The sequence below is a fragment of the Phocoena sinus genome, chromosome 5 (assembly GCF_008692025.1).
Source record: "Phocoena sinus isolate mPhoSin1 chromosome 5, mPhoSin1.pri, whole genome shotgun sequence".
Taxonomy (NCBI): domain Eukaryota; kingdom Metazoa; phylum Chordata; class Mammalia; order Artiodactyla; family Phocoenidae; genus Phocoena; species Phocoena sinus.
Window position 1 is genome coordinate 113,893,881 of NC_045767.1, and position 14,928 is coordinate 113,908,808.

The following is a 14,928-nucleotide window of genomic DNA, read 5'->3' on the forward strand; positions in this document are numbered from 1 at the left end:
CAAAAAGAGTCTCTCCATGGATGTATTCCAGGGGCGCGGGGGGCTGTGTCTAAAGGTTTGTTGGAGCCGGACCCTTGATAGAGCTAGGAGGCTGTGGCGCCTCACGCCACTCCCCGCCCCTGTCATTCCTAAGGTTCCACAGGTCTTGACGGTGGCGAGTCTGTCAGCCCTACTCGGCGGCCAGCTTCCCTTCCTCGATCGCTTGCGCCTGTCGGCCTGGCCCAAACGTCCGCTTCAGAGGGCTGGGAGGCGCAGCCGGAGTCGCGGTGGCTTTTGCGCGTCTATTAGTAGGCGCACGGTAGTGATGGCGGCGCTCAGTGAGACTCTCCTGTCACTGGATACTACTACTCGCAGCCCTCCTCAAAGCAGCCGGAGCAACCCCCAGGTCTTTAATTTACAAGTAGCAATTTGACTTGCTCTGCTGCATGTCAGGTGGGACCGTGGAAAGTGTGGAGACGCCCCGGGGATTAAGCGATAGCAGCTTAAAAAGAAAAAAAGCCAAACAAATAAACAAAACCCACCCACCCGAACAAACATGAGGCTACTGGAGAGAATGAGGAAAGAATGGTTCATGATTGGAATAGTATTGGCGATCGCCGGAGCAAAGCTGGAACCGTCCATAGGGGTGAATGGGGGTAAGTGCTGCACCTCTGCGTATGCTCCACTGCGATTCCCACTTCAGAACTAATTTGCGAGTCTTGGGAAGGAGAGGAGACCGGAATTGGGGAGTGTCTGCCTCTCTTAGGGGCACTGACGAGTTCAAGGTGTCTTTTGGCCCTCTTGCTGGTTTTTTAATTTGCCAGCCCCAGAGAGGATTTATAATTAGGAATGGGGCGAGGGAATTTGAACGCAGGTTGCCTTTTCCGCGAACAATCAATGAGTATCCTTAGTGTCAAGGAGTGAGGTTACCGAGAATGAAACTTATTTGCCTTCAAAGTAGCATCCTATCCCAAGGGACGCTAGGTTGTCAGGAGTTCCTTATCTGTCTTGGAGTGGACACCATTACCCTGTTTCCGACACTCCCCTCCTCCATGTTAAAAAAAAAAAAAAAAAGGAGTGGGGGAAGAAAAAGGGACACCCATTCCTCTTCCAACTCAGATTTGTTGGCCCACATGTTGGAGGGTGATGGTTTGCTGCAGTTCCTGCCGCTCCACAAACTCTCAAACCGACTGACACGTTGCACTCAACTGCTTCCGTGTGCTGCCGGGACTCAATTGCTACCTTTAGCAGTCTCACAGATCCAGGCTGTGTTAGACCATGTGTAGTGTGTATTTTGGCAAGGAAATGTAGGTGGGCTAAAAATCACACCCAGATCTCTGAATTGTGGGATCCTTGTCATGTGTGGATGGGCATTGGTGGAAACGACTGGAAATACCGTTAGCCGTTCATGCCCCCCGACCCCCTCCTCCCACCCTTAGACAATCATGTCCCACTTTTCATTAACATTAATTGAATTTCTTCAGTTCATTGTCTGTTTGACCTTGTTTAGCAGTTTTCACGCTTATTGACAGGTTTTACACATGCAAGGACAGATAAGAACCGAAGTGAGCACACACAATCTTTATGCTAGGAAGCTGTCAGGAGGATATTTGAAGTTATTTGAACCTTTTTGTTCAAACATGATGGAATTGAATGAAATGATCTCTCAGGAGAACAGTGGTTCCTTCTACCCTCTACCCTCAATACCTCCATTTAGAGGTAGCTTCAGAGAACATTTAAAAGGAATTTTTTGGACAAAGGTAGTGGGGATTCAAACTTTTTGGTTTTATTTTATGTTCTTCTATGTTCAACTTAGTACAAAATGTGGAGGTTGGGTAACTGTGAGAGTAAAGCTGTTTGGGGTTACCCTGCTGAAGATACCAGTTTCTCATTTGACATAGTTTCTCTGTGAGCTTTGGGGAAACTTGTGAAGGTTGGTATTTAGGTACTGTCCAATGAGTTCCCCGTCCCTGCAGCTAGCCAGGTAGTAAGAATGTTAGAGAGCGTCTTTGTGGTGATCTGGAATGTAGATTTCACTAGCTTCACTTGCAGACTTTATAGCTTCTAGGGTTAGATCTCTGATTTGCTCAGTGTTAAGGTGAAATCACAGGTGATGTGTGATCTTTAAGTTGAGACCTGCAGAGACTAGGTTTGGTAAAATTCCTTTTCTCTTATATTCCTGGTCTGCTCAGTGGGAAGGAGAGCTGTTGATTGCTCAATCATTTCCCTAGGGCTTCCCCACAGTGGCCTGTGTGAGATGGATTCTGTCATCTGATTTGTTCCCTCAGACTCTGCTTCTTGAAGTTTTGGGAATTATTGTATCTTAGAAATATTGTTTCCCACTTTCACTAGTCCTTATGCCATTAATCTAGGAGAGTTCGTTTGTTTAATTATAAAAGAGGAGACTGTTAAGAGCTGAGGGAACTTTATTTTAAGCTAACATGCTTCTTTTACAGCTGACGATACTGAGACCTCAGGTCAGGTGACTCACCCTAGGTCAGGTTAGCTAGCTTAGGGAAGAGGAAGGACTGGGGACCAGGATTCCCCGTTATTTCATACCAGTTGCAACATCCATCCAAATATTCTTGGCAAAAATCACTAAAAATGAATAACCATTATAAAGAAAGGCTCTCTGTAATAAAGACGGTTTCCATACCCTGAGTTTTAGGCTAAAAGAAGCTGCGCAGAATCGGGTAATATTAGACAACCGTGTATTCATGTGATTTTTTTGAGATCTGTCCAAGTTTAAAAGTTACTGTTTCTAAAAACAAAAGTTAAACAAACAATTGTTTGGGATTTCTTATATAAGCTGTCTTATATAAGCTGTCAGGCTAAGTTCTTGGTACTTCAGTTGACTTTCCCACCTGTAAAACTTCTTCAATAAAAACAAACTTCCTAATAGTACCAAATAACACTTTGACCCCATCAGTTAAAACAACAAAAATCTAGGAACAAGGAGAGTAATGGTGGCTGAAAGTGGTCTGTCCTCTTCTGCTCTACAGAATGATCTAAAGCATCTCTTTTTGCTTGTCACTTTTAGTCAGAAGTTCCATTTTGGGGTCTGTACACTAGAATGCGTGTGCATTTTTAATGCGCTCACATTGGCTGAACAATTTTCAGTCGAACAGTTTTCTAGACTTTCTTTTCTCTTCAGTAGAAAGTTTTGATTGTTTTCAACTTAAGATGCTCACTTCACCTTTACCTGGATCAATACCTTAATGACTCTATTTTGAAGTGTAAGACTTCTACACTTAAAGGGTCACACCTTTGCTCTGCCCTCCCTTAAAAAACAATCTTTATAGCCAGTGGGTGAGTTATGTATGGCAGGAAATTTATAGAGGTGGGAACCCTGAAGTGAGAGAAGTTGAATGACTTTCCATATGGGAAAAAGTGTAACAGGTACTAGCATGGAAAATTTAATTTTTAGTTCCCTGTTCTTTTTACTCAGTTACATTTCATTTTAAAATATATAGAAGGTTGAAAGTAAAGAGCCACAGGAGATGTAAATTGTAGATCCTGAAGTGTAGATACTCTGTTTCATTTCCACACAGGGGAGCCCTGAGCTATGCACATCTTAGAGTTTACCAGAGTTCAACACTGTGCCATTCATTCTCCAAGAGAAAGGCTTACTTCTTTGGAAGTACAGATTAAGCGTCTCATTTCTACCTGCATCTTAACTGAAATCTTTGCCATTAATTAAGACATAAATCCTAAAAAGGAAGTTGCTTCATTTTTGCATTAAGAAAACATAACCAGAAACATGCTACTGTATAAACTTAAGAATATTAGCATGAATACCTTAGATTAGGTTTAGGAGTGAAATTTACTAGATAAGTAGATTTGATGAAACGTAATAGTTCCTTGCATTCCTAAACATTCCAGCTCGTCTTCTTTCCCCACACTCCACTCCCACATTAAAAAGCGTGGGTTTGAAGTCCCAAAATTGCTTCATTTTTTACGGCCAATTTTTCTTTTGATGTTGCTACTCCATTCCATTTTCACTGATAAACATTTTTTTTTTCGCTTTGGTTTAAGGAAGAGTTAAAACTAATATTTCCACTTTATGCTTTGTAGCCTTCTCAAGATCTGAATCTGGTTATTTTCATGACTTGGAGGATATAATCATTACCTTGGAGAGGGGCCACATACCATTTCATAGCGTAGTTTCACCTCTCACCTCTGTGCAAATATTTACCAGTTTTTTACTTCAGCCCTGCCTGCTTCTAGTTCTGCATTCACACCGTGGGCGATCCATTAGCAGCTGTCTCAAAGGGGCCTTAGGTTTCCCCAGATAAGAATTAATTCCTCCTTCCCTTTTAAAAAGGTACATTGTAGGTAGCCCTGGAAGAGCCTCACCAGGTCCTTTCATGGATTAGTTATTTGGATGTGCATCTAATACAAAAAACAATATAAAAATAAACAGTATACCCTGTCTCTAGGATTTAAGACATTCAAATTAAGGAATCATTCCACTGAATTATGCCAGTTAGTTAATAGCTACCATGTGTATTTATATATATATGTGCATGGAGTGTAGGAAGAGTTACCTTCTTAAGAAATCCAGTTGTTGGCTAACTATGGTAGATGCTTTAGCTGCCCCAAAGAAACATGTGGTCTAAGTCAATGCCATGTGCTTGCTATGGAGATGCATCTTTGGATGCATCACCTAGCTCTTGCTTGCAAATATACTGCTAACTATAACCCACCCTATAGAGAAAATCTGGGGTACCACTGTGGATGGCAGCACAGTTGACAAAAATGGGTCTCACAAAAAGCAAGGGGTTGGAGGAAAAGAAAAAGGATATGAGTTTGAAAAAAAACAAACAGGATATTAAAAATTCCTGGAAGGCATTTACTAAAACAAGCCAGATTCCTTGACATTCAAATCTGCTCCTGAATCACCTTCCTCAGCTTTTGAGGAAATATTATTTTGAAGTGTGAGCAGCTGAGACAGATTCACTCACAAGTGTGGGGGGAAAAATGTACTTCTTTTTAAGTTTTTCAACCACTTTCACTGCCCTGAAGTGTAATGCCTCTTCCCCTACCTTCTCCCTTTTGCTGCCTTTTCTCAGATCATAGCAAAATGATTTGAGTAAATGCCAGGTATCTAAAAGAATGTATTGCAGTGTATTTTTTTTTCTTTTTTCCGGCTTTATTGAGATATAATTAACATATAACATTGAATAAGTTTAAGGTGTACAATGTGATGATTTTAGATATACAAAATGATTACCACAATCAAGTTAGTTAACACATCCTTCACCTCACATAATTACCATTTTTTTGTTGTTATAATAAGAACATTTAAGATCTACTGTATACAAAATGGTATTATTAACTATAGTCTCCACTATAGAACTCAAGATCCCCAAACTTGATTATCATTTTTTTAAACATCTTTATTGCACTATAATTGCTTTACAATGGTGTGTTAGTTTCTGCTTTTTTTTTTTTTTTTTTTTTTTTTTTTTTGCGGTACGCGGGCCTCTCACTGTTGTGGCCTCTCCCGCTGCGGAGCACAGGCTCCAGACGTGCAGGCCCAGCGACCATGGCTCACGGAGCCAGCCGCTCTGCGGCATGTGGGATCCTCCCGGACCAGGGCACGAACCCGCGTCCCCTGCATCGGCAGGTGGACTCTCAACCACTGCGCCACCAGGGAAGCCCTAGTTTCTTCTTTTTAACAAAGTGAATCAGTTATACATATGTTCCCATATCTCCTCCCTCTTGTGCCTCCCTCCCTCCCACCCTCCCTATCCCACCCCTCTAGGTGGTCACAAACCACCGAGCTGATCTCCCTGTGCTATGCGGCTGCTTCCCACTAGCTGTCTATTTTACGTTTCGTAGTGTATATATGTCCATGCCACTCTCTCACTTTGTCACAGCGTACCCTTCCCCCTCCCCATATCCTCAAGTCCGTGCTTTAGTAGGTCTATGTCTTTATTCCCATCTTACCCCTAGGTTCTTCATGACCTTTTTTTTTTTCCTTAGATTTTTTTTCTTATATGTGTTAGAATACGGTATTTGTTTTTCTCTTTCTGACTTACTTCACTCTGTATGACAGACTCTAAGTCCATCCACCTCACTACAAATAACTCAATTTCGTTTCTTTTTATGGCTGAGTAATACTCCATTGTATATATGTGCCACATCTTCTTTATCCATTCATCTGTTGATGGACACTTAGGTATTGCAGTGTTTGAGGAGCTCTTTGTTTCTTTTATTCACTGATGTGCTACAAATGCCTAAAATGTAGCCTTGTGGTTGCTCAGTGAATATTTGTTGACTGACTGAGCGGTGATTTTTTCCCCAGCTTGGTCTTATTTGCTGAGCAGTATCTATTGGAATGGTGGAGGATTACAGGCAATGGAGGAACCATGATGTGGTCCTGTTGTTTGGCTTGAGGGAGTGTGTTCGTTTCCTAGCGCTGCCACAATAAATTACCACAAACTGGGTGGCTTAAAACAACAGAAATTTTTTTTTCCCAGAACTTACTCTGGTGGCTAGAATGCAGAAATCAAAATGTCGGCAGGGCGGACATTTACTATGGCAGATAAAATTAGAGGACCTAATATGGAAGGATGCGGCCTATTTGCTCTCTCGTGTGAGAGCAGCATTTATTTTCATTTTTCTGCTCTGAGGATACTGTGCTGCACTGGACAACCTATATTAGCGGCGACACCGAGATTTAAAGTACCGTTTATTCTCCTCCAATGGATTCTCCTTTCATGTCAAGTTATCTACAGGAAATGCCTATCTAACAGTGACTCATTTCTCTCTCTTTAGGACCACTGATGCCAGAAATAACTGTCTCCTACATTGCTGTCGCAACAATATTCTTTAACAGTGGATTATCATTAAATACGGAGGTACTGTCAACTGTGGGGCACATGAAAAGCAGGGAGAAAAATTTAATTCGTGCTTACTCTTTTGAAATTTCAGATTCCTTTTGTAAAGCCGTGTGTAGGTACAGTCTGAAGCTTCACTATCACAGAAGAGAACTTGGACTGCAGCAAAGGACTTGCGTTTTGTACCTATATATTATAGATACTGCATAGCTGGGTGGCATGGAGAATAAGGGTGTGTTTATAGCGGTTATGTTTTCAGTACAACAACTGAACTGAAACATCTACTTCAGGTCTTCCTCAGGTTGTGGTGGTCACTCTAGTGGCACTGAGGCTCACTGGAGTTATTGATGTTTAGTTAGGTTTCCATAACTTGTCGATCATCTTTTGCTTTCAGGACTTATGCTGCTCAAGTGATGCTTGTTATGTTATAATTTTTTAAAAAGTGTATTCTTTGCTGGTATATCTGTTACATATTAATAAATGTTTTAAGAGAAATTCTGGTATTTTTCATACTAAGCCACAGTCTATTATGAAGACACACAGGTAATGTTATTTACTGATCTAGGTGTCACTAAATATGGGATTCTTATAGAATTAAACAAATCCAGGCATTTTTACATCCAAGAGAGGAATGAGTAGAATTTGTGATTCTCTTTTGAATTGTAGTAGAAGAAAAAAAGAGGAGAAAATACCTGTTTACTTTTGAAGAAATCACATTGAGTTTCTAAAGTTGTCATTCTAAGATGCTTATCCTTATGTAGATAGGGAAATCTTACTATGTCAGGATTTGGGGTTTTTTTAGAAATGGCTGTATAATTTGTTTCAGCATTATGTCTTGCCTTTATTTATTTTAAGTTTATTTTCTTTGAAGTGTGCTTTGAATGAAGACCACATTTAGTTACCTTCTTCTTTGACCATCCTAGTAGTGACGTGGAAAAAGCATGGTTTTACTAAATTTATGTATTTTGTAGTTGTCAGGTTGGTGTAAATCTCATCAATGGGGCATTTTTGATGTAAATGGGATCCCCCACATAGTGTCTGAGAAATTTTGTCTCAAGAATTTGAAATCTTCTCACTAATTACTTGCTCTTTTGAAAACTGACATAGAACGAGATTTCCTAAATATGTTGAATTCTAGTTTTTGGAAATTATATTGCAATAAAGGACTACGATTAGTGCTTAAGGGGGCACAGGCTTTTTCTGTCAACGCCTGAGTTCTCCTATTGGTTCTCAAATATGGGACCCAGTGATACAGAAAGATAGTTGCCACTCCTGTAGTGCTGGACTGAGCTTCCCTGGAGGTCTTCCTGCTGGCCTTTGCTGATGCTCTTTGTGGAGCAGCTGCCTTACCCAAGTCCTCTACTTGGGACGTTGCTCTAACTACGTCCTCTGGTGGCTGCTTAATGGCTACAGCTGTTCTTTATGCCATGGGAAATCTGGCAAGATTTGATTCTCTCACTCCTTTAGCTTCTTGCTTAATGCTCTTCTGTCAAGCAGCCAACTTTGCGGGATGCAGGAGTTGAAGAAGGAAGAAGGTCATACTTACCAGCATTTCTCTAAGGACCGAATTCTTCTGTAAGCACCTAGGAAACCTTCAGAATCATCCAGCTAATTGGGATCTAACGCTGAAATGCCTTGATCCTGTGCTTTATTGTGGTATCTAAATAGCCATCAAAGCCACTTCTTCCATATTAAAGGCCCTTTTCAAGCTAATACAATGTTAAGTCATTTTCAAGATCCGTTTAACTTAAGATGCCCTAGATTGCATCATTCTGTAATGTTAAACCATGTCTAAGCCCTGTTAATTTCCGGGGCAACCAAACAGTTGTAAGTTAGGAGGTAGTGAACTTCTTGTTATTTGTTTTCTAGTTAACAGTCTTGTTTCAATAACAAGATTGTAACAATTTGTTTTCTAGTTAACAAACTAATTTCAGCTGGGACTACTATTTTTGTATCCTGTTAGGTCCTGGAACAGTGCATTTTTGCACACAGGAGACTGTAAGTTATAATTAACTTGCGTTTATTTGAAAGCATTTACATTGGCCCCACTCAAGTTTGATTTATAGTGAACATTTCATGTAGTATTACTTATACATTGATGTAATGATGTGTATTCTAAAATTTGTTTTGTTCATTTATTAAAGTTATAAAGGACTGTGTTAATACTTCATGCTGAAAAGATTTAATGCTAAGTCTTCGGTTTTATGACTGTTGATTTCTAGTTTGTGACATACCTGTTGAAGTGGTTTCTGAAATTTTGTTGTAGTGAAATGAAATAAGGTCACATTCAAAATATATTTTATATTTAGCGAACTTCAAATCTACAGTTTCAGAGGATTTGTTACTTAAGAGACTGTTACAAGACCAATCTCATTTAAACAAGTACCTGTTTAGCAGCTGTGGCCACAAGGCACTGCCACCTTGTGCACTTGAACTTGGCTCGGGACAGAAGCAAAGATGAGCAGGAAACTCAGGGCGTGAAAAGGGTCCCCACTAGGCCAGAATATACCGGCTTTCCTTTATTTTCCTAAACAGATCATTGTTTAAAAATCCCATCAGCTCAGAAATAAATATAGCAAATTCTAAAATTGAGGTTCTTGCTGCTTGTTTCCAGCCCAGAGCTATGAGGCTGACCCTCAGAAAGCAAATCCAATAAAGGTCAAATAAGGGTTAGGAGGGAAATTGGTATGTAATGAAAATATTTCTAAGTCCCAGTCAGAGCCTCTGATTTTAAGCAATTCTTGATGCTGTCAGTGAGGCCCTGGTATGTGGAGTATCTCCTTAAGTTTATTTTAATGGGATTCGACCTGTATTCCATGTGAATAAATAAGATGTCATGTGGAATCAACTCTTCAGTTATTCATGATGGTATTTATTTGAGTACGTGACCCTCCATTCTACATGGATATGTATGGAATAATACTATTTTGAATTTTATAGTGTTTACTTGCTTTTTCTTTTCCAGTGCAAGCTTATTTTATCTTTAAGGTTGTATGAAGAAGGTATAGAAAATATAGAACACTGGGTTTTTGTGACAGTCTTGAAAATCTTTCTTGGAAACACTTCATGTCTGTTATTTCCCTGTTGTTAAGAAGCCCCTGAGGACCCAACATAGTGGCGCCTTGTGATTCATTTTGCTGGGTTCTTTACTGTTCCATTATTTTGATACAATATCAGTTGTTTCTACTGTCATTTTTCGGATCACCTAGTGTTTTCTAACTACATTTTACTTTTTATAACTTTTTTCATGATTACAAAAGTAGTCTTTCCCCATGTAGAAAGATTAGAAAGAATAAAAACAACTGCTGTTAACATTTGTGTGTATTTTAGCCCTTTTTTCCCTAAACCCATTTTTTATATAGAGACTACTTTAAAAATAAAATACTTAAAAAATTGTATATATGTATATATGTGTATATATGTATACACATACTTGCATAAATATACACATACATACACACATACAATTTTATTTTTAATACGTGACAGTGTATAATAGTAATTTTCCATGTAATATATTTCATTTAATTTTTCTTCATATTTGAAAATAAGATAATTTATATTTTATTTACTTTTATGAACATAAATCAAAAGGTACAAAAGTATATACGATGAGAAGTCTTCTTTTTACCCCTCTACTAAATATTCAGTTCTCATCTCTGGAGACAACCAATGTTAACAGTTTCTGTGTGTCTTTCTGGAGATATTCTATGCAAAACATACATATGTGTATCACCCCCCGCCCCTGTCAAACTGGGGTGTTTTATACCGTTTGCCACCTTACCTTATTTTACTCAAAACACATATCTTGGAGGTTTTTTCATATCAACACATAAAAAACTCCCTGTTTCTTTTTGGATGCTGAAAAATATTCCATTTTTGAATGTGTCTTGATATATTTTCCTCATCTTCTCTTGAATGGCATTTAGGTAACTTATGGGGTTTTGCTATTCTAAACATTCTGCAAAGGATAACCTAAAAATACGTCATTTCCTACATTTGGGAATACGTATGAAGGATTAATTCCTCGAAGTAGGATTGCTGGGTCAGATGATATGTGAAGTTTGAGTTGTGAGAAATAGTCCAAGTACCTAGGAAGGAGTCAGGTGCTGGGTAAGTGTTTGCCGCCTGAAGGAATGAGTTGCTAGGTTGGTCTACGTAGTCTGTGCCAGTGAGACACCTGTTGGTTAAGTAGGGAGAGACCCTGAACTTCTACATCCTTGTCTACACAGTTTTAACATAGTTTCTAATAACTCTTAACACTCTGTTGCTACCTTAAGTTATTTAGTTATTTCCTCACTTTTGGACATATAAGTTGTTTCCAGATTTTACTGTAATAGATAATGCTGTGACTATCAACCAATTCTATATATAAATGCTTGTAACCACTTTTTCTATCCTTAGGAGAAATGCCTAGACATAAAATTTCGGGGTCCAAGAGTATGAATCCTATTATAGTCCTTGAGATATTCTCCCAAATTACTTTTCAGAAAAGTTGCAGCGTTTTATATTCCTATGAGAAGTGTATGCAAATGCCTGTGTTACTGCCTTCTGGCTAATCATTTTATTTTCATTTTTTGAAAATAAAAAACCCACTGATATTCATTTGGTATTTAAGAATGCCTCTGAGTGTATTTGCGTGAGATTTGGTTTCAAGACTGCTGAGAATTCTTGGAACTGCTGGTGCTCAAGTTTTCTCTGGGGTGCAATTTCTGGTTCATTGTAAAGATGGCTCCTTTTATGTTAGCTCTGATCCATGGACCCAGTGTGGCTTCCAGTCTGCACAGTGTTTCCCAGTTGTCCTGCATTAGACCCAGATTTCCAGAAGTTCCATAGATGCCATTAGGGACGTATTGTGATTAAACTGGAGCTGCTGTGTAACATGAAGGGAGATTAATGGTGGGAACTGATGAGACAGATTGTAGAAAGTGGTGACCAGTGAATGAGTCTGCACTAACCTACTGTTTATTACACCGTGAACTTTGGCTAATGTCTCTGAGGCTAGTTCATGACTTACTTGAACTAAGGGAGGTGGGGGACATGACAGTGCTATGTTTATAAACCAGTGAATCTCTGGCAACTTTGAATGTGTTTAATGACTGCCTGCATGTTTTATATTCTACTACTTTCTGAATTTGTTTTATTTTTGCTGAATAACCACATAACTCAGAGAAATTCAAATGTAAACACTTGTTGGTTTGTACATATTGAAATCCCAAAGTTTACCAAGTATCCCTTTTTAGCTGTGAGACTTACAATATGTGCCTGGTGTGTCATGATTCATGCGAATCTTTTCTCTCCTGGGGCAGCGGTGTGATATGGTGGGAGAAGCAGGAGTGAGTGGGTTTGATAGAATGCCAGAAATGGGTTTGATTCTGGGCTTCACTCTCAATCTCAATTTCCTCATCAGTACAATAGGGATAATAATATCTTCCTAACTGGGTTGTTGTCAGGATTAAATGAGATAACATACATAAAGTGGCAAGCTCAGAGCATGGCACAGAGCTGCTATTCAGTAAATGTTAATAAAGAAATCTAGTGAGTAGATTTTGGGAAAAAAATCCCTTTTGAAATGTAGAATATTGTTGGGGAAAACATTTTTAAAAATTATGATTTGTGTGTAGATTTAGTAACATCTTGCCAAATTGAGGCCTTGCTAGGTCTGGTGTAATGAGTAGAGGTTAATTGTCAAATTTAATTAAAATTCTAGGTCCTGCCAAAATTTTTAAACAAGATTTTGTTTAAAATAGTTTGTTTGCAGTATCAACAATTCTGAAATCTCTACTAGTGTAAAGGTAGGTAGCTTAGTCCTGTTCCAGAATTTTACAAATCTGAATTGTTGGAATAGACTGTATTTGAAAGAAATGAGAATGCTTCAGAAATTTTATAGAAAAATACTTTATAATTATCATGAACTTTTTTTTAACTTCTTTTTTTCTTAAAGTCTTTCTCTTATGCATGTGCTTATAGGTAAAAATTTTAGCTCTGAAATAACTCCGCATTGATGGATATTAACTAGACTTATTGTGGTGATCATTTTGCAGTATACACAATGAATCTTCATGTTGTATACCTAAAATTAATATAATGTTATATGTCAATTATATCTCAATTAAAAAAAAAACCTAATTCATGTGATGTTGTTTTGGTAGCAGTCTGTCTTCAGAAATAGTTTTCTTACCTTTGTTATTTTGTGTCCTTCATTTTCACAGGAGCTGACAAGTGCTTTGGTGCATATAAAACTACATCTTTTTATTCAGATCTTTACACTTGCATTCTTCCCAGCAGCAATATGGCTTCTTCTTCAGCTTTTGTCAATCACACCCATCAATGAATGGCTTTTAAAAGGGTATGTTTAAATATTTTGAAGGGTCCACTTTTAATGGGGTATCTTTAGTAACATTATTATTTCTGTGGTAACTGTACACAAAAGGGCTTATGTGTCATATAAGGAAATAAAAACACTTTTAACATTATTATTATTCTTTAAAGTGATAGTGTTTCACTAAGGAACTGCATTAAAGAATTTTATAACAAGAGTCTTAAAATATACACTCTTGCTAAATGACAAGGTTCTAGGAGAGACAATTTTCTGTTGGGAGAAAAATGGAAGGCACTACAGGATGTAAGGTCTGTGTGCATGTGTGTAATGTAGGCTGTCGATTGGGTGCTTTAACGTTTGTGTTCTATATCTTACCAAATGTATACAGATACTGGCTGACTATAATATGTGTTTTTAAAATGCATAGGAAAGAAAAATATATAGAGGGGACAAACATTTACTTTTTCCCTTGTTCTGTTTTATGTTTGATAGGATAATTGAATTAGCAATAGATTTTTTTTCATGTTATTTTTTAATTTATTTTTTTAACATCTTTATTGGAGTATAATTGCTTTACAATGGTGTGTTAGTTTCTGCTGTAAAGCAAAGTGAATCAGCTATACATATATCCTCATATCTCCTCCCTCTTGCGTCTCCCTCCCACCCTCCCTATCCCACCCCTCTAGGTGGACACAAAGCACCGAGCTGATCTCCCTGTGCTATGCAGCTGCTTCCCACTAGCTAGCTATTTTACATTTGGTAGTGTACATATGTCCATGCCACTCTCTCACTTCATCCCAGCTTACCCTTCCCCCTCCTCGTGTCCTCAAGTCCATTCCCTACGTCTGCATCTTTATTCCTACCCTGCCCCTAGGTTCTTCAGAACCATTTTTCTTTTTCGATTCCATATGTATGTGTTAGCATACGGTATTTGTCTTCCTCTTTCTGACTTCACTCTGTATGACAGTCTCTAGGTCCAACCACCTCACTACAAATAACTCAATTTTGTTTCTTTTTATGGATGAGTAATATTCCATTGTATGTATGTGCCACATCTTCTTTATCCATTCATCTGTCTATGGACACTTAGGTTGTTTCCATGTCCTGACTGTTGTAAATAGAGCAATAGATTTTTATTAGAGTCTTTTCTCCCATTAAAAATGTTGCCATGTTTGTTAAAAGGATTTAATGATTTTTAAAAATTATTTGAAGTGGTTTAAAACTAACCACATTTTAGCATCATGGTATAAAAACTGTAACACTGAACTTAAAGCCTAAAGGTTGCACTCTGACCTTGTCCCTAAGTTGCTATGTGACTTTTAGGAAAGTCATTGAAGAGTCTTGAACCTCAATTTCCCTGTGTATAAAGTGAGGATAATCATACTTTTATTGCCTGCTTAGTAATGCTGTGGGGATATCAGTTGAGGTCACTTATTCATTCATTTATTCAAGTCATTTATTCAGCTCCTTCTATATGCCAGGAATTATCATAGGTATTGGAGAAACAGCAGTGAACAAAATTGGCAAGTTAGTTTTGCACGTCAAGGACACTCTAGGTGTGATTGTCAATAAATAAGTAAATAGATGATCAAGATAGAGATAAGTGATCTGAAGTAAAGCTGTATGATATGAATGGTTGAGAGGACAGGCTGGTGATCAATTTAGACTGCAGAGTTCTGGGGGCAGAATGTTCTAGGTAAAGGAAACAAAATGTTTAAGGACTGGAACAAGCCTGGTGTCTTCTAGGGTCAGGAAAGTGACAGTGATGGCCAAAGCCTGATG

General features: G+C 38.5%; 1 protein-coding gene across 5 annotated transcripts in view; it reads left to right on the top strand.

Moving 5' to 3' along the window:
• Nucleotides 1-300: 300 nt before the first annotated feature.
• The window catches only part of SLC10A7 (solute carrier family 10 member 7), a 253,930-nt gene continuing 239,302 nt past the window's right edge, over nucleotides 301-14,928 (top strand). Inside the window, exons 1-3 of one of the 5 annotated variants that reach the window (XM_032633372.1) lie at nucleotides 301-635; nucleotides 6,763-6,845; nucleotides 13,037-13,173. In XM_032633372.1, coding sequence (XP_032489263.1) covers nucleotides 536-635; nucleotides 6,763-6,845; nucleotides 13,037-13,173 — 320 coding nt within the window. In that variant the 5' untranslated portion in view covers nucleotides 301-535. Of the gene's footprint in view, nucleotides 636-6,762; nucleotides 6,846-8,291; nucleotides 8,705-13,036; nucleotides 13,174-14,928 lie in introns of those variants that run through there. The other 4 variants (XM_032633374.1, XM_032633375.1, XM_032633373.1 and 1 more) reach the window with 4 other exon arrangements.